At 37.5% G+C, this 18,243-nt stretch overlaps 1 protein-coding gene across 1 annotated transcript in view; it reads right to left on the bottom strand.

Annotated features, from left to right (window-relative positions):
- The window catches only part of GART (phosphoribosylglycinamide formyltransferase, phosphoribosylglycinamide synthetase, phosphoribosylaminoimidazole synthetase), a 38,965-nt gene that overhangs the window by 3,793 nt on the left and 16,929 nt on the right, over positions 1-18,243 (bottom strand). The window contains exons 7-20 of the mRNA XM_010004665.1: positions 16,852-16,977; positions 15,876-15,963; positions 15,375-15,460; positions 14,585-14,753; positions 13,573-13,804; positions 10,813-10,907; positions 9,503-9,612; positions 8,702-8,900; positions 5,340-5,588; positions 4,820-4,972; positions 3,456-3,659; positions 2,994-3,125; positions 2,260-2,390; positions 551-692 (exon numbers count right to left, since the gene is read on the bottom strand). Coding sequence (XP_010002967.1) covers positions 551-692; positions 2,260-2,390; positions 2,994-3,125; positions 3,456-3,659; positions 4,820-4,972; positions 5,340-5,588; positions 8,702-8,900; positions 9,503-9,612; positions 10,813-10,907; positions 13,573-13,804; positions 14,585-14,753; positions 15,375-15,460; positions 15,876-15,963; positions 16,852-16,977 — 2,116 coding nt within the window. The remainder of the gene's footprint in view (positions 1-550; positions 693-2,259; positions 2,391-2,993; positions 3,126-3,455; positions 3,660-4,819; positions 4,973-5,339; positions 5,589-8,701; positions 8,901-9,502; positions 9,613-10,812; positions 10,908-13,572; positions 13,805-14,584; positions 14,754-15,374; positions 15,461-15,875; positions 15,964-16,851; positions 16,978-18,243) is intronic.

Here is an 18,243-nt window from a genome sequence, read left to right as displayed (position 1 = left end):
TGGAGACATTGTGAACACTTTGGACAAACAAGAGCTGAATCTGCCTGTGAAACACACTACCCACAGATTCAGACAGCTCCTGGGACACCTGACCAGAAGACTGCCAACATCTTGTTAATAGGAACTGCTTATCACTGCCTAGTTTTGCAGTTTTAAATGCAACCTAAGCAGCTCATATGTTAGGGGAAGGGATTCTCAGTAGCTGGATGCTCACCTCTCCCCAACCAAAACTTACTGCTTAGGTAACAATTTGCCCTGCAGCTCGTGTTTGCAGGGGTCTAAAGTTTTTACAGCCTTATTTTAAAATATTTTCTAATAAATCAAAGACCACTTGGCTTCCTTAGACCTCTATGGAAATTCTAGAAGGGAGGGGAAAAATACTGCTTTTCTCTTTCTCATCCTTTTACTTACAAGAGGAGAAGAGTCTAGTTCCCTGCAAATCCAGAATTAATACGGTCCCTTTTCTATATTTTCCCCATATTCTTTCTCTTGAGGCTAAGCTGTAAAATTCCCTTTTTTAAAAATGCATGCACTGCTATGCTGTGCTTACCTTCCCATTTTTTGACAAAAGGCCCTGACAGTATTCTCATAAATCCAGCCAGACAGATCAGTTCAACTGAGAATTCTTGAAGGACTTTGTCAACTGCGCTGTCAAATGCCGTGCGGCTTTCATACGATGTGTGGTCGATAACCTGTGATAACCCAAAGATGAAGAAATACCAACACAGTGTTAATTTAATCTACATGTCCTAAGAGCCCAATGAGAGGGTAGCCTGCACTAATAAACAAAAAACAAGTAAATCTCCGTGTGTGGTTCAAGTTGGGTGCACATCGTAAGAAAAGCAGTTTATAAATGCATGCAGCTATCAGACAAACAGTCTTTACTCCTATTCACACAGAGCAATAATCAGAATAAAGAAGGATTTCATTTTACTAGGCCCACAGCTGTAGGTCCCAGCATTTGGACACAATTTAACAACCTCCACTAAGATAACCTAAAGTCTTGGAATGATTTCTCTCAGTTTAAGGCCTCTGATAGTTTTGACCAGTTGAGCCTTGCCAAAAATTCTATCAGAAAACCTTGAAGGAAAGGCTAATCACAAGCTGATAAAACAGCCCCTACTGCAAAAGGTCAATATAACCAAGTTAAAGTATTTTCCATCCAGGGTACATTCCCCCATTTACAGAGGAAGAAGGCAGTGCTGCGTAAACATCCACAGCCTCAAAAATAAAAATATCTGTTAATCCCTACCAGGCTTACCCCGGTTGAACATTTAAATATCACCAAGTAGCTTTGAAAAACCAGAGCTGGTTAGCCGAAAAGGTGGCAGAGGGCACTAGAAATAGAGCCCAGCTCATCACTGGGCTGAACTCCACCATGAACCACCAGGTAGTAACTCCTCAGTGTTTCTGTTTCACCACTCTCCATCTTAACCACTGAGATCTTCACCTCTCCAAGGCTGTATTTTTTTTCCTCATTGTTTGTTCTTCACCCACACACCACGGACATGCTTTACTTGTGATCTTTACATATTCCCAAGTAAGAGACAGCAGTGCTAACAACCATACCCTGCAACTACCCGAGTTAATAACAAAGCTTGCACTGGGCTCAAACCTTCCATGGTTACCAGTGGATTCCACAGTCTGTAGTTACCAGTGAAAAGTGACTGTAAAATGCTGCTAAGTCAGAACAGTAGCATTTCACATCTGTCATGCAAATGGCTGCACAAAAGGCAAAGCAACAAAGGATCCAGTGACACCAAAGGAAACGCAGTGTGCTCTGAACGAACCCTGGAGGGCCGAAAGCAGTGCCCAGGGAGTCAGTGGGAGGTCCCACTGAGTTTGACCTCTCTGTTTTGTTTAAATGAACAACCATGTCTGTTTAGCATGTAATTTTAAACTTAAATTCAGATAAAATAGCTTGTTACTTTAGAGCAAATGCACTGCAGTTAAATAAATAGCAAAATTTAATGGCAAAATTTCAACTGTAACCATGGAAGTTTAGCACTCGTTTAACACTACAACTGTTCCCAAAACCATCAGGATTGCTGGCAACATCTCTGAGAAGGATAAAAGGATTTTGCTTTCCATGTTAGATAGTTTGCTAAAGGGCATGAGTTCATAACATACCAAGAAATAAAACCTAAAGGCTTCCTGTCAAACCATCTCTTAGCCTAGTAAAAATCTTTATCTCACAGTACCTTCCTGCTTTAGTCAGAGTTAATGATGGCTCATTTCAAAACAATGATAAATACTTACCCTGGTAGGAATACCAGCTCTTTCAGCTTTCCTTAACCCCTCCACACCAGCTTTGTTAGAAACAACAAGAACTATTTGTGCAAAACTGGTGGGCTTCATTGTGCTTTTTATGAGGGCTTCTAGGTTTGTGCCTATGAGCAAAAAGAAAGCCTTAATGACTATCAAGTCAATCCTGGAGAATAAATATAGTTAATAGATAGAAGAGGTTTTAAATAAGCAGCAATATGGGTGAGACAAAAAAAACAACCCACTGATGTTAACAGTAATCCTTTTTTCACTGATTTTACTGGGAACTGAATTTGACAGCTGGAGGCTAGAGGGCTTTTACTAGCAATACAATTTTTAACCTGTCATTTTTTTAATTTGGAATTTTTGGAATTCTCACTTCTTAGCCAGTGAGAACACTGGAAACCCTGGGAGTGCCTGTATGGCAGGATGAAATTCTGGTCTATCTGTGAAATATGAGCAATGTACTGGTTGCTTGAACCTAGAGACACTCCAAAATTTATAGATCAAATGAACACAGATGCAATTAATAGTTAGCTTGCAGAGGAGGTAAAAGATTCTTCAGTGGTGATTGAAGTTAATCCCAGGGCAAAATCTATTCTGGCTGTTATTGAACACCTGTTAGAAGCCTATCAGAGCTTCCATGGAGAACTGCAAGGATTTAAAGAGATGTGGAATCTGATTTCAATTGCCTGTTTTACACTCTGGTAAAGAATATAAACTCTCACCTGTTCCAGAGATAAGGACAGCAACTTTCACTTTGTTTGACTGGATTTTGCCTTGGATATGGCTGTGCACAGACAGTGACCTATTTGCTTGCAAGGCTCGAAGCATATTATGGACTTGAACACTGGCAGAGCCTGAACACATACAAGAAAAATACACCAAAAGCAACAATATGTAAATAGAGGGAGGAACAGAGAGAGGAGAAAAGTATTAATGAAAAGAGATTAGTGGCACTGCTCTACTTCTCGTTCCTTATTTATAGTTCTGGTGACATCTGACATTGCTAAGCACATGTTCTATGAACTAAGACTGAAGTCGTGAGGACTGTCAGTTTATTACCTTGTGCAAAAAAGCCATGGAGGTGCCAGTTAAGAGATTTTCACCTAATCTCCACAGAGACTCACCAGCTAAGGAATTCAGGTCTGATTTTTTTTTTTTTTTAAGAAACATATAAATCAAATAACCTTTTCGTAGGGAGACAACTTTCCCGATCAACCAGGCTGTCTCATGTCTCTGTACATCCTTGAGGACCTGCTGAGCCAGCTCCTTCTGAACTACTAAGACAGCACCAATCCCACAATTAAATGTTCGAGCCATTTCCTCCTCAGAGAGGTTCCCTTCTTTATGGAGCCAGCAAAAGATTTCAGGAATCTTCCAGGTAAGAGCATCTGAAGAGAATTGAAAATACAAATGAAGAGTGGAAATCAATTCCAATGGACAAATATTAAAGTTTCTAGAGCATTAAGAGGCAAGATTTGAACGGAAAGCACAAAGACCCACAGCAGCATTAGCCTAAGTGAAATCAGATTCCATGCACAGAAAAAGGATGTTTTTTCCTTCTTTACTGAACAGGACTTGGGAGCAGAAAGAAGTGTCACTCTGGGAGGAAATTAACCATATTGCTCCACTGCAATCTGTTAAACAGCAATTCAAAATGAGCCCTGAGGCAGTCTTTGGAAAATCGTCTTCTTGAAAGTGACAACTCTGCTTCTAGAGAAACCAGAGCGATAGCCTTAAAAACTAAGGCTCAACCAAAAGTCTCACACTGCCCCCAATTCCAGCAGGGTAGGGATGATTTACAGCAGCATGAGAAATGCTTCTGGGCAAGCCACTGTAAAGGATTTATAAAGATAGTAAGTTTCTTTCTCATCATGTTATATTTCAAATGGTATTAACCCCAGTTATATGTACTAGTGTCGGCTGTGGACCACCATGTAGGTGACAAGTGGAAGAAATATCTACATGCAGATATGGAGTGCAAAACTCAGTATCAGTTCCCTTATTTTACTCTACAGCCCAATGCACACTGTATAACTTAAAGTAAGTCGTTCACCTTTCCCTATTACACTTTCTCCATAAGAGAAATACTACTTTGAGCATTTCTGATGAGATAATGGGCAGGATTAATTAATTAATTAATTAATTGAATAGCATGAGATGTACTCGAACTGGCAACCATATCTGAATGTTAGTCAAAGACTTCATGACTGTCATTTAAATAGCAATAATTTTGTAGGTTATTGCGAATGCTGACCTTTGGGTTGCTCTTAAAGTTGTTCTATTTTTGCAAGTATGGATAAAGCTTCCTAAAAAATCTCATCCAGAACACCGACAAGGGAAGTGAACTCTATGAGCAGCAATCTTAAGAGTACAAACTACTTTGACTGGCTCTGTTTCAGGTTCAAGGGGAAACTCAGCAACAAAGAAGAAAAAGAGCAACTTAGTTCTAGAAAGGAAAATGTAACTCTAACATCAGTTGACAAGTACCCAGCTTCCCCCAGTCCATATTAACATGCAGATATTTCTGCAGCTTTTCTTTTTATCTCACCTAAAACGACACCAAAGGAGTCTGGGAGAACTCTGGGGATGTTTTCCAGCAAGCCCCCTCCAGTGATGTGGGCATAGGCTTTCACATGGCCTGAGCGAAGGACGGGCAGCAGAGTCTTACTGTAGATCTTAGTTGGGGTCAACAAGAGATCTCCTGCAGATGAAAAAGGATAAAAGAAAAGCAGTTATAGCACAGAAAGAAATGTTAATCCATGTGAAACTGAGGAAATATCAAAATATTAATTTGCTGGATACTTATGAGCAAGTATTTTCTCTTGTTCTACAGAGAAAAACACAACGTTCTACCCTTTTAAGCACAGAATTTGTTATTTATCCCCCTCCCTTAATTTATTTCCTGCAAACGTGATGGCAAAAAGAAGACCCGAACATGTTCAAGAACAGAATAAATTTTAGTGCCTTAGAAAAGCTACAAAAGCAAAGGCACCCACAAAACTCTTGTGTGACATTTGCCTATTCAGAAGTTGAAGTTGTAATGCAAGAAACTGCATTGCAAGTGATACCTAGTGTCTGATCACCAGAGACACCAACTGGAGAGGAGAAATCAAATGATGACTTTTCCACAATCTTCCTTACAAGACTGTACCCATTGCTGTGAACCCCAGAAGAAGCTATTCCAATAACCACATCTCCATCCACAATTCTGTCCAGCTGAGGAAGCATCTGCCCTCGTTCCACTGCACCAACAGCAAAGCCAGCCAGGTCATACTCGCCAGGTGGATACATGCCTGGCATTTCAGCAGTTTCTCCTCCTGGGGGAACCAAAAAAAGAGAAAGGGGGTGTTGGAAAACCATTTGGACGAGCATGCATGTAATTTTTCAAAGTTTTAAACTCATAAAGCATTAACAGGCTAGGTTTGTTAATTAGATAAACAAACACTAAAAAAGAATTAAAAACATCTGTCACAGGCCCTTCAATTCAACAAGGAAAAAAAAATGGGAAGGAACATTTCCTCCCTCATTCTGACAACTGCTGTCAAATTGCTGTGCATTCCCATTGTAAAATCAAAACATGTACTTAGTGCTTCGTATTTCCAAATTTCTGGCAAGTTTAATATTTTCCAGAAAAAAACCTACAAGATACAAGAGGTAAACGAAATTCACACCAGGACAGCAAGAAACAACATAGCTATTAGTCTCATAACCTGCCAGTCCTGCCTACAACCTAGCCATCATTCTCTCTCCAACTCTGATTCTATCTAAGATTTATTGACTCTTTTGGGAGTATACCTCTAAAATAACACCTTTCCTACCCATGCATGCAGATGACCTGCTGTATAGGCTGTTACCTTATATCTTGATGATGAGAACATCCTTTTGCTATGTCCTGAAAATTGTTTTAGCTGTCTGACCTCATTCAGAGTGCAGTCTGAAAAGGCAGTTTTCCCAGCTTGCAGACGAACACACAGCACTGCTCAGACAGCATTTTCCCAACATACACATGCCATACTGGTTGCCCTACTGCCCTTCAGGCATAAGCTGATGGTCTTCGCTGTTGAAGACCTGTGTTATGCCTGCCATGGTCTTGCTAAGTCTAGAGAGGGGAACTTGTTGTGTTTGATACATGAAATGAGTGTTTACTGCTTGCTCAAAAGTTTTCTAAACAAGCACTATCCCCTCATGCTGGGGAGAATCTCCCCCCAGCTATCCTCACAGCCACCACAGTATTCTCCTTCAAACCTCACTGCTGGTCACAATGGCTACAAGAAAACTACTGAACAATCATTAAGTTGCTATTATATTATAAGCTCTGCCCAACAAACTGACCAGTACAGTCTTGTCTTTCTTTTGCACTCACCAGGTTCCATTAGAAAGAAATTTCTATTTCCAGGAAGTCTCCCTGGAAGGGCTCCAAATTCACCTAAGTGATGGTGGAAGATGCTCTTGTGCTTAGTGCTTGACACTGCTCAATACTAGATTCTCTGGAAGCTTATCCATGTTCTTACATTACATTGCTATAATCAACTTCAAAATCAAAGTTCATTGATACATTAGTTTAAATCTGTATTTAATAACGTTTGAGCAAACCCAGGCGTGTAGATGAGCCCTTCTGTATCTCAATATCAAGCAGTGTGATGAGCTTAATGTAGTTGAGCTGAATATTCAGCTATTGCAGGAATACTAGGCAGGAATTCAGGCACATGCTTTCACCTTGACTTTTATAAGATCATACTATACTAAGACAGATATAATGCTTTGTGAGTGCAGAGTGAGATGAAGGTGTGAAGTTGGAGCCCTCCTTAGGTTCAGAGTCACTGGAGACAGTCACTCTGTCTGCTTTCCTGAGAGTGGCAGAAATTTGGGGACGAAATCATGGTTGGTTTACTCATGAATTTGGACTTTTAAAAAAATGTTAGTGCTAACATAATAAGGTATCTACAATTTTGAGAAATTATCCCCTGGTAACTAATTCACAACATCCAAAGCCCTTTGTAGTGTTACAGTCTTTAAATTTAAAACAAAATATTGACATTTCAGTTAGTAATTACACAGCAAGATTTCACATAACGTGCTTTTGCTGAAGTATGAATGGTTTGATTATGTTTGGTAAACTGAGAGAACACTTTAAGACAAATATAAAGCTTACAGTTCATGCAGAAAGAAATAAACCAGAACACAAACAGCCTCTTGTCCGACGTTTGTAAACGACCTCGAAGTGACACACTCCCTTGTAGAAAAGACTTTTGTTACTGACTTTCTCAAATAATTTGAAAAAAGGGAAGAGCTACAGTATTAACAATTAAAAAGGGGTACCTAAAATGATACATGTGAACTATCATTTGCAGTCTCAAATTAAAGGTCTTTTTTGAAAAATCATGGTACTTCTCCACGTTTCATTTTATAAATAAAAACAAAAACTACGTGAGAATATTGAATCTTCTGGGTTTCATTGCCTTATAATTTAACCATGTGTTGTACTCTTTATAAAAAGACATACCCAAAAGACTGTATTTTTCACTAACCTAGAAATATTTTTCTTGAGTTGAGCAGCTTTAAAGCTGTATTTTTTTAAGATTCAAGAAGTGAAATATTGGATCATATTCATGGATCACTAGATTATCATATAGGAGAACACATACATAATTTGGTAGTAAAATAAATGTGCAGTGTACTTGTATTATAGGGCTGAAGAGTGAAATGTTTAAATTTGAGTCTTAACATCTTGTAACATGCAGATCTTGGTGAAATAAATCTTCAGCAAATCTTCAGCAGACAAATTGTTTTGCAACTAATGAAACCTGATTTCTTTTATGTTTTTGTCTAGTGGTTAACTTCTCTAAGTAGTGAGCTCCAGCTGAAGCTTTTTTTTCAATTTTAAGGGCAGTCACTGGCTTTCTAGTTTGATGAAGTTTGTGGGAACACAATAGCTGTGAGATCTCTAACTTTCCTCTCAAATTTGTTCAAGATCAGCCAAGATATTCAAAGGATAAGATGTATGCACACAGCGACATGTGCATGCACAGTAACACACAGATCTTGTTTCTAGAGGAAAACTTGAGGAGTTCCTTTAGGATAAAGGATAAAAGTAAACAAAACTATTTGGCACGTTTTATAATTTACTTGAAAAATATAAAGAATTAAAATACATGAATTCTTAGTTTTCTAGGCAGCTGTTATAGCTGCAAAATTAAATGAAAAGATATGAATAAGATATGCAACTTCCTGAGCTAATGGTAACATTTGTAGAGTTCTGTCTCCTTCCAGTGGGTAGAGATTATGTTCTCTGAAAGCCAAGATACCCGAAGCTTTGAGGGTTTTTTACAGTCCTCTATTATCCAATAGGGTAGGAAAGCAAATACAATTAAATCAATTACAAGGAGATTGCATAGGATTTTTCATATCCTTCAAAGAAGAGTGTTCATACCCAAAAGAGCACATCCTGCCTTTTTGCAAGCTTCAGCTATTCCTGCAATGACACCCTGAGCCACTTCAACGTCGAGTTTGCCACAGGCAAAATAGTCAAGGAAGAAGAGGGGCTCCGCTCCTTGAGCCAAGATGTCATTGACACACATGGCAACCAGGTCCTGACCTATGGTGTCGTGTCTCTTACACACCTGTGCAATCTGCAAAACACAGCGAGAGAACCCATTGGTTAGCTTGGAGAAACTGAAACACCAGCAGAGAGTATGCAATGGAAGAAGGGGATCAAAATCACATCGTTCCTCTTAGACGCTTTCTTGGGGTGCACCTTCAGTTCGTATCATCCCTGTGAGCCTCTCCTAACATCTTATGTTAGGAACTGTTGCTTTCTTAACTGGCAAGTACAAAAGGCACTTTTTGGAAGGAGACTGAACTGGAAAAGGTTTCACTGCAGCTTGCAGAAACTCAATAGCAACCCGTGTAATAAAATTATTTTCCCCATAAGTAGTCTTTTTAATGGTGGAGATTCCACCTTACTGAAATGGTGTTCCTGGTTACATACTTAATATTACAAACAAATTATTTTAAGCATCATCTCCAGTATGGCTATTTACTTGCCAGAAGTTGGATGTATATTTAATTATTTTGCTTGAAGGAGGGCAATTTCATTTTCTATTCCCTTTTTAGAAATACAAACAGGTGTTTTTTTAAAGACAACTAATATCTTCTGTTAAAACATTCATGATGTGATTAAGCCTTTCCCTTCCGTGATACTTTCCTTCCTCTACATGCATTTTCACATTACCTTGAGTTTTGTGCCAACACCATCAGTTCCAGATACCAAGATGGGATCTCTGTAACCAGCTGCTTTCAAATCAAAAAGGCCAGCAAAGCCTCCAAGTTCCGCATTGCAGCCTGTCAGTCAGAAAACAGGAAAAAATGGTGAACTTTCACTTTCATGCGTTTCTCCAGGATCTCCAACACAAATTCTCTCTGTTATCTGTCAATATGATTTAGTTTTGTCACCAGGAAACTTTTCTCTGACATTTAGTGCCCCTTCACAGAGGCATGGTACCTCCTAATCCCCTTAAGTTTGCTTTGTCTTGTTTATTCATTATTACCTAAGGCTAAAAATCCAAATTTTTGTGATTCAATATTCAAGAATTACCATGTCTGATATATTTCCCCCTTGCACTTCGTATTTTTCTGAAAAACAACAAAGGAATTATGGTAACAGCTTGAAGCCCACTGCTTTCTGGGAAAATATGGGAACTAGGCATTTTCCAACTGAAATTCCTTATTTCCTTGTTAATACTGCTACTTAGGGTATATTAAGACTCCTTGTTCCTAAAACTGCTTACGATAGCTAAGTATGGTAACCTTAAAACTAAAATTGTTTAAATCCCAAGAGTGAAACAAACATGAGCAGAAAACAGTATGAATGCTAAGTGGCTTGTTGTACTAGTGTGTGTTGACATACAGTTATAGATGGTGTATATCTGACCTTGTCTAAAGATTCTCAGCCAATCTGAAGTTAAATGGTTATTACATATATGGTTATTACATGCTATTTTAAATCTACCAAATTAATTACAAGGACTTGCTAGCACAAAATGTGCCTGAGATCACAAATGAAAAATAAAAAAAGGACAAACTGATTCTGTTTTGACCAAGCCAAAGATGTGTCTTCCACATCTCTCTAAAATAATAGATAGTACCTCTGAGGAATTCCAGATCTCTTACACCTTTCTAAATGTTTATCTACAACAATTGTATAGTTCACTGTGGAAGAAATAATAATCCATGTAATAAAAAATAGCAGTAAATGGTAGGATTTTTGCTGGCATTTAACCTTTTAGAGTGCTGAACTGTGTTTTTTCATGTCCTCAACACATGACATTCAGGAAATACAGATTCATTCTGAGAAGAAAATCTGTAAATTTAATGAAGTACATTTTTAAGAAATGACAGGCATTTGCTTACCACAGATATTTCTTGTGCAATCTAGAAGCATGAGAACATATAAATAGGAGCTTTAATATCAAGATCAAGATCAAATTATATGCCTCATTGCCATGAACTGACTGGAACAGAAATAGAAGGTACAAGTCTTACCTGACCTTGATGTGGCTGCAGCTAGGGGTTTAATTTTCTGAACCAAAGTATTCCCTGCTGCAATGTCTACCCCACTGTTTTTGTAAGTCAGGCCTCTGAAAGATTGTTAAAAAAATATGTTATGGTGGTTGATTACTAAATACACAAACATATATTTAAAAATAATATTTATTTCTTTACATCACTGCATCACTAAGAAGACTAACCATTCAGACTCCTCCTATTCTGCTGTCCAGGACAGCTATTTTCCTGCTTGTACTGTAACTCTGCTCATATAAAATGATTACCAAGTATTGCAGTGTTGATTTCAGGCTCAATGGCTCAAAGGTTAATCTTTTTGCTGTTTGGAACCTGACCTCACACATACACCTGAAGATAAGGAGTATTACACCAAAGAAACAAGACTTCATGGATCTGTACCACAGAGCTTGCCATAAGCAGTATTCAAATCTTGAAGACAGCATCAGAGCATACACTTCTCAGTAAAATACCAAGATAAAAAACAACTACAAAAGACATTCCAACAACAAGTTAAATAGGTGGGATAATGGATCTGATTTTGCAAGGCTCGAATACTTCACCTGGACACTGAGGCATCACTGGTATAGCTCCTATGCTCAAAAATGCACTGCTAAATCAGACCACCTCAGCACCTTGAAGGATCAAGCTCAAGTTAGCTTTTTAAAACAGAAATATCGCATCAATCAGTAGTCCTCTGTTATACTTTTGAGAGCTTTACTATTGTAAATGTTGGCTCTCCTTATCACCTGGAATGCTACCAACACAAAAGCAACCACACTTCTCTTTTACTTAGCTGGATTTTCTAGTAAAGTATGTATTTTTAAGTTCATTTTAAAAGAACTAAGTTCCGAAAGTCCATTTTAGCAATGTAGAAATAAATGTCCATAAGCTCCAGGCTTTTCTATATATAGTAACACAATACAGAAAATATCCTTACTACAAACTGGTGTATCTAACTTGTCTGTCCATATGACTGACTGGAGATGTTAAGTATCAAATAATATTTACAGAGGGAGCTTTTCATTTTGGAAATAGTGAGTTCAATGCCTTTTAAATACTAGTTATACCAAACATATCTTACTCCAGTTAAACAATTGTTATTTCTACACTGTCCGTGGCATAAACCAGATTACCTGGTGCATCCCTATTTTAGGTTCATAACTATTTTAGCTTTCTTATTTATGTGATTCAGGATTTACTTTAATTCTAAAGGTGAAACTCACTAATGATTAACAAGGGTATTTACAACAAAACAACTGGCCAGAGAACCAGGAAAATACAAAGATACCTGGACTCACATTATATCACTGCTCATAAATTTGCAAGAGGAAAATAATTATAGGAAGCAGCTGTTCAGCCTGAAGTGTCAAGGAAATATTAGCCTGCAATAGCATGAGACCAGTCAGGCCCTTTCAGTCTGAACATCATGAATATTCAACATATTTTCACCTTATTTTTAAGAGGAGGCTATCTACTTTGAATATGTAAAAGAAGAGTATTGTTCTACAATATTTTTTTATTATATAAATATTACAAATATTTTCCCAGTGAAATGCATAGGACTTAATAATGCAAAGCTGCAAAGAGGAGTTGTGTCCCCAACTTTACTGAGCCAATCATCACCCTTCCTTAACTGTGTGCAACACATGAGCTCAAAGCGAAACATGCCTGATTGTCTGCTCTTCTGATTTTAGGATGTCTGAACAAAAGTTGGTGCAAAGTCAAGGACAGTGTAACAGCTGCCAGGAGCCTCCTTCACTTGCTAGGGGTTCTCCCAGCACAGAGTCTCCAGTCAAGAAACTTGCTGGCTACTGGCCATGAACTTGGTGGTTTAGAGAACTGCTTATTAAAGTACCTTCTCCTCTTCCCTCACACAATGACTTGTTTTCTACTATTATACAAATATAAATGTGCCAAAAAATGCATAGTAGTTGAGAGAAAAAGAAGACTGGATACAAATGCCCTTGTTCATTTAGTAAGTTTATTGATCATAATTTTACAATATACTACTTGGTATACACTGTCAGCAAAAATTAAACTCTTACCAATCTTCTTCACAGACTACAAAACAATCTATTATCAAAAGTTATGTTTTAAGCTAATTGTAGACTAGGGAGGCAGATATGATTCATATTAGGTAAAAATCAGTCTAAAAATCTTCAAGAAGCTCTTGATGACATTAGAGAGACAGTAGGACATACTGTTTTAAAAAAAAAACAAAACCCCATGCCCACACCATCTCAAGATTGTTAAACCAAATATTATGAAAATAAAAGGAATAATAATAAAAAGGGGGGATAAATTCTAGCCATGTTGTCAGCTAGCATATTCCATCAAGGTAGGCATTTCAGTATCACTTTAACCATTTCTAAAGACTCTAAAATGAACCAATAAAATATTAGACATATGGATAACACAAATCTAGAGCAAAACCTACGGTTTAGAGCCCAAGAACCAGAGGCTCACCTTCTCTACAACAGACATAACAAAGACAGCAACACCACAAGTTACTCCAGTGTGCTGGTCACTGTAGTTTAACTCAGACTTGGAAGAATGACATGGACGAGAGAGCCACCAAAGAGTCTGTTTCTTCCTTGGCTGGACTTGATTAGATTGCTGATAAGAATGCTAGTTAAAAGTTATGCATAATATCAACATCAGTTTATCAGTGTAAACTAGTCATGTCTTTAAGTCGCTTTTACAACAGTTATTTCCATGTCAAGTATTTCAAATATCTACCTGGATTGTCTCAGGAAAGCTATAGCTCGATAACCAATGTCCTTTCTGTAAATGGCACCCTTGAAGTGTATGGCTGCTACTCCCTTGTTGGCTTCTTGCAGTGCTGTCATTAGATCCTCTTTAATAGCAGTGACTGTAAGGACTCTTCCACCACTAGTCACCACTTTGCCATCCTTTAGGGACGTGCCTGCATGGAACACCTCCAATCCTAGTTGTTTAGCCTTAGGAAGTCCTGTGTTTGTTGTTCAATGAAATAAATGCAGAAAAATCAGTTGATTAGAACACTCTCAAATAAATGACACATAAACAGATATTCAGCACTTATTGACTGTGCCTAGAAACCACAATCAAATTCTGTGTGATCATGCTGCAAAATAGGAATAAATTTGTTTAAACTACATTTTCAGGTGAGACAAGCCTGCTACTTTTATGCTCAGAGACACAGAAAGAGAGCTGGATTTTATACTTCACTGACATAGAGATCACAAAGCATACCAGCATCAATGTTGTCTAAGAATCAGTGATCAGCCCAGAACTACTTTACTGTAATGCATATTCAAGAAATGCTACAGACCTTAATATAATGCAGAGACTTGAAAATGCTACTGCTACTTTTATGCTCAGAGACACAGAAAGAGGTACTTTGCTGCCACATCTGCACACAATATTTAATTCAAGCTGGATTTTATACTTCACTGACATAGAGATCACAAAGCATACCAGCATCAATGTTGTCTAAGAATCAGTGATCAGCCCAGAACTACTTTACTGTAATGCATATTCAAGAAATGCTACAGACCTTAATATAATGCAGAGACTTGAAAATGCTACTGTTGCATTCTAATAAAACCTGATGTGTGAAAATTCAGCCATCTCTTTTTGACCCATAATCACAAGATCTAAAGATTCTATGAATCTGAGTGAAGCTGATTCATGTTCATCCGGCAAAAGAGAGAATGGAGGGTGGGCAGGATAGGAACCAGACTGATGCAGTTTCTCCTGCTATATTTACCTGTTATTTCCAAACCCTTGGGATATGTTCCTGGATACCCTTCGCTAGCCATGACCACAGTCACAGCTGCACTGTCTTCAAACCAAACTGGCATGGAACTAGACAACTTTTTATTGATAACCGCTTGCATAACTTCATAAAGGTCACTTTTCAACAGTGGAAGAATTACCTACAAAAATACATATTAGCAAATTAGAGAAAACAATGTACATTGTTATATTTTCTTCACTGAGCTTTTAAAAATACTAATGTAACTGTAAAAATAGCATCAAATAAGAATGTTCATATTCTGTATTTTCACACACGTATATACTGTGCATAATCTAAGTACCTTTAAAAATACTCTTCCTTGAAGATAATTTCTATGGGTAAAAGAACTGCCTAATATGGAGGGGAAAAGTTAGAGGCCAAAGTACCTTATTTGTTCTGAAGAATAGAAATGAAGGGTTTGTTTCATTTGTCAACAGGGAGTGGGGAAAATAAGCATTCACTTCTTCAATGAAGTAAGAAAATAAAAACATCCAACTCTATTCCGGAAAAGATGGGAAAGTGCTGAGTTTCACTCAAGCTTACCTTGAAAAGCTTGTGTTTGAGTATAACCTGCTGAAATCTTCTTTGAAATTGAACATTTCATAACAGACCTGCTGTCTCGAAAAAATAAACCAAATACTCTAAATCTCAGTGCAGTTAGCTAATTACTAGTCCAAAAGTTAGTCGAGAATAATACTAGATGGTAACAGACTTTCTCCTCCCATAATATCAAACTGTATCTACCTACAAAATAACTCACCTGACATTCTGGGTCACCAAATCTGCAGTTAAACTCTAGAACTTTAGGTCCATCTTTGGTAAGCATTAATCCAGCATAAAGCACACCTGGAATTAAATAAAAAATAATAATAAAAAAAGCTATCTAAGCAACTACATAGGTAACCTGTTTTGAATCTATTAATAATAGTGTTGAAAATGATGCCACTTGTGTTAACCTAACAACAGGATGTTAACACTTTAGAAATGTTAAAATATATCAGGCAGAAATCGTTGTGGTTACAATTTTGCATCTTATTTTCTAATGTTGTCCATTCTGTTCTTTCTTACCTGACCACCATTAATATAAATGATATCCATTGATTTCAATGGACTCTAAATCAAGCCACTGCGACTAAACCCATTTTCTAAATAGAACAAAGTTATCTTCATTAAATTACAGTGGGAGGTAGGCCTAAAAAGAAGACAAAGTAAAAAAGTGTACTTCTCCTTATGCTTCAAAAACCCAAACTTCTGTACATACCAGAATAGGGGACACCTTCTTTCCTCATGCCATCAACAGTTTTCTTAAGAACAGTATCTTTTATTTTCTGCAGTAAATCTTTAGAAACCTAATAAAACAGGATTAGAAAACAACATCTGTAAAAAGAAAGTGCATGATTTTTCCTCCTGTGATGGGTAGTGCTTTTAAAAGCCAAGCAGAACACTTGGATGGTTTCTTGCTCGCTCCAAAAAGTTTCATAAAACAGAAAGCTAATTTTTTTTCCCTCTCTCTTCAGGCAACATACCACAGCATTAAACAACCATCTGCATCTCTTCATACACTTTTCCATGCTTAGATTGACATATGCAAGCAATCGCACTGGCTTCACTGGAACAAAGCATTTGCATGGACGTACTGGCATTTAGATAAGGCCTCCCAAAGACAAATCATGGTTGGAAAACATAGTGAACAATCATCAGATTCTATTCAATAAACAAGATTAATAGCTTTCTATGAACAAAACCTATACTTTTTTTTGATCTTAAAAAAGAAAAATCTCTGGCAATGGCACAGGTGCGTAGAAAGTAAAGTTAGTCCTTCCGCAAATAGTTCCTTGCCAAACAGAAATCAAATTACCTTGAAGTAGAACAAGTGAACTAAGCTCATCATTAGTTTAGTTCAGCAGAAGTTAAAAATGTAGTTTTAAGCACTTGGTTCTAACAATCAGTATTTCGTAACACTTAAAAACCAAATAAAAATACAAGGTTGCAGAAATAACACATCCACCTTTATAATCACAAGTAATTCAGTAGAAATACCCTCCTCCTTAGCAAAACAAATTTAAGCTACGGACTTTTACTGGTCTTTATCTGTTTTAGGCAATTGTTGCCATCCACAGGAGCCCACTCACTTCACTCTCCAGTTCATCACGGTGGAACTAAAAGTTCACACATCCTTTCAATATTACACTGTAGTACAGCTTTAGTGAAACATCTCCTTGGCAATACATTTTTACCTGAGGTGTTGGGGAATAAGCTCCCATCCCTCCAGTGTTAGGGCCTTCATCTCCATCCATAAGTCGCTTGTGGTCCTGGGCTGGAGGCATGGGAGCAATTGTGATGCCATCAGTGAAACACAAGCACTAGAAGACAAGGAGAATAATTAACCTCCCAGTGTATTATTAAAATCAAAGGGCAAAAAGCGCAAACATATTTGATTTTCAGTGTTGCAACCAGATACTTAAGAGTATAAATTCTGTCACCTTGCTAAAGCAAACTTCAGTATTCTAAACATTTTCCTTCTCCCTCAGGAAGCAGTGCCTCAGTTTATATGACCTTGCTACAGAAATTAACTTTCACATAATGTATATAAAAAAAATAAATTGGTAGTTGTTCCGAAAATAAATACTTAAAAGGTTAAAAAAAAATTTATTAAATACTCCACAGTGGAAGTTACTTCCTCCCTCCTCCTTCCTCGCCTCTGCCCCGGAAGGAAGGCATTACATTCCTTTCAATATTTCCTTTTCCTTGTTGATAAAACCATTTACTTTTGAATTATTTATGAACTACTTACATAGCAGATGGTTTTATCCTCAGTATCTTCATAACAACAAGCCTGCTGGCATCTGCTGTAACTGGATGATGATGCTCATTACCTAGGCTACTGCTCACAGTACTCAGAAAAACATTTTCTATTGCTAAATAAGAGAAAAGCAAGGATTCCCTGACAAAACCCAAAAAAGCCAAAATATGAATACATAAAAAATAGTCATTTGCAGGGGGTGAATTATTTTGGCAGACAAAGCAAGCAGATTTTTTTCTTCATTGTCAGTCAACACAGAAAAAAAAACCCCTTTCAACTCTTTCAACACCTGTTTTTTTATTATCGTGTTATATTACAGTAAGTCTCATAGTATTCTAAGGACTAATTAAGAGCATTACGTATTTTCCACCAGAAAATGAAGATCTGGATAACCCCTTACTACCTAAAAAGGTCAAGACAACCAGTAAAGAATAAGGATGACCAATACCCACACTTCTAATTTCTTTATGTCAGGCAGGAAACCAGACTATGTAAAGATTTGCAACAGTTGGAGACGATCGCTTACTTTATAAATACCACCACCTCAAAGATGAATGTTCACAACATCCAGCATAAGTCAATTCCAGTTTCAGGACTTGGGAACCTGAGCTGGTACTTGGCTGCTCTACTTTGAGTGATCCAAGTGTCAGGTTCCCCTGCCACCTCAAAACCCAAGCTCCAATTCTCCTTTTCTCCTTCACAATCTGCTAATTAAATTTTATATATATATATATATATATATATATTTAAATTAAAGAGCTGAATCAGCTTAGCATAAAGAAAATGTTCTCTCACATCTGCAGAGTAAACCAACGCTCTCAGATCA

Source organism: Chaetura pelagica, unplaced genomic scaffold, assembly GCF_000747805.2.
Source record: "Chaetura pelagica isolate M959 unplaced genomic scaffold, ChaPel_1.0 scaffold299, whole genome shotgun sequence".
Taxonomy (NCBI): domain Eukaryota; kingdom Metazoa; phylum Chordata; class Aves; order Apodiformes; family Apodidae; genus Chaetura; species Chaetura pelagica.
The sequence above is the reverse complement of the archived record's forward strand: the minus strand, read 5'-3'. Positions and strand labels throughout refer to the sequence as shown.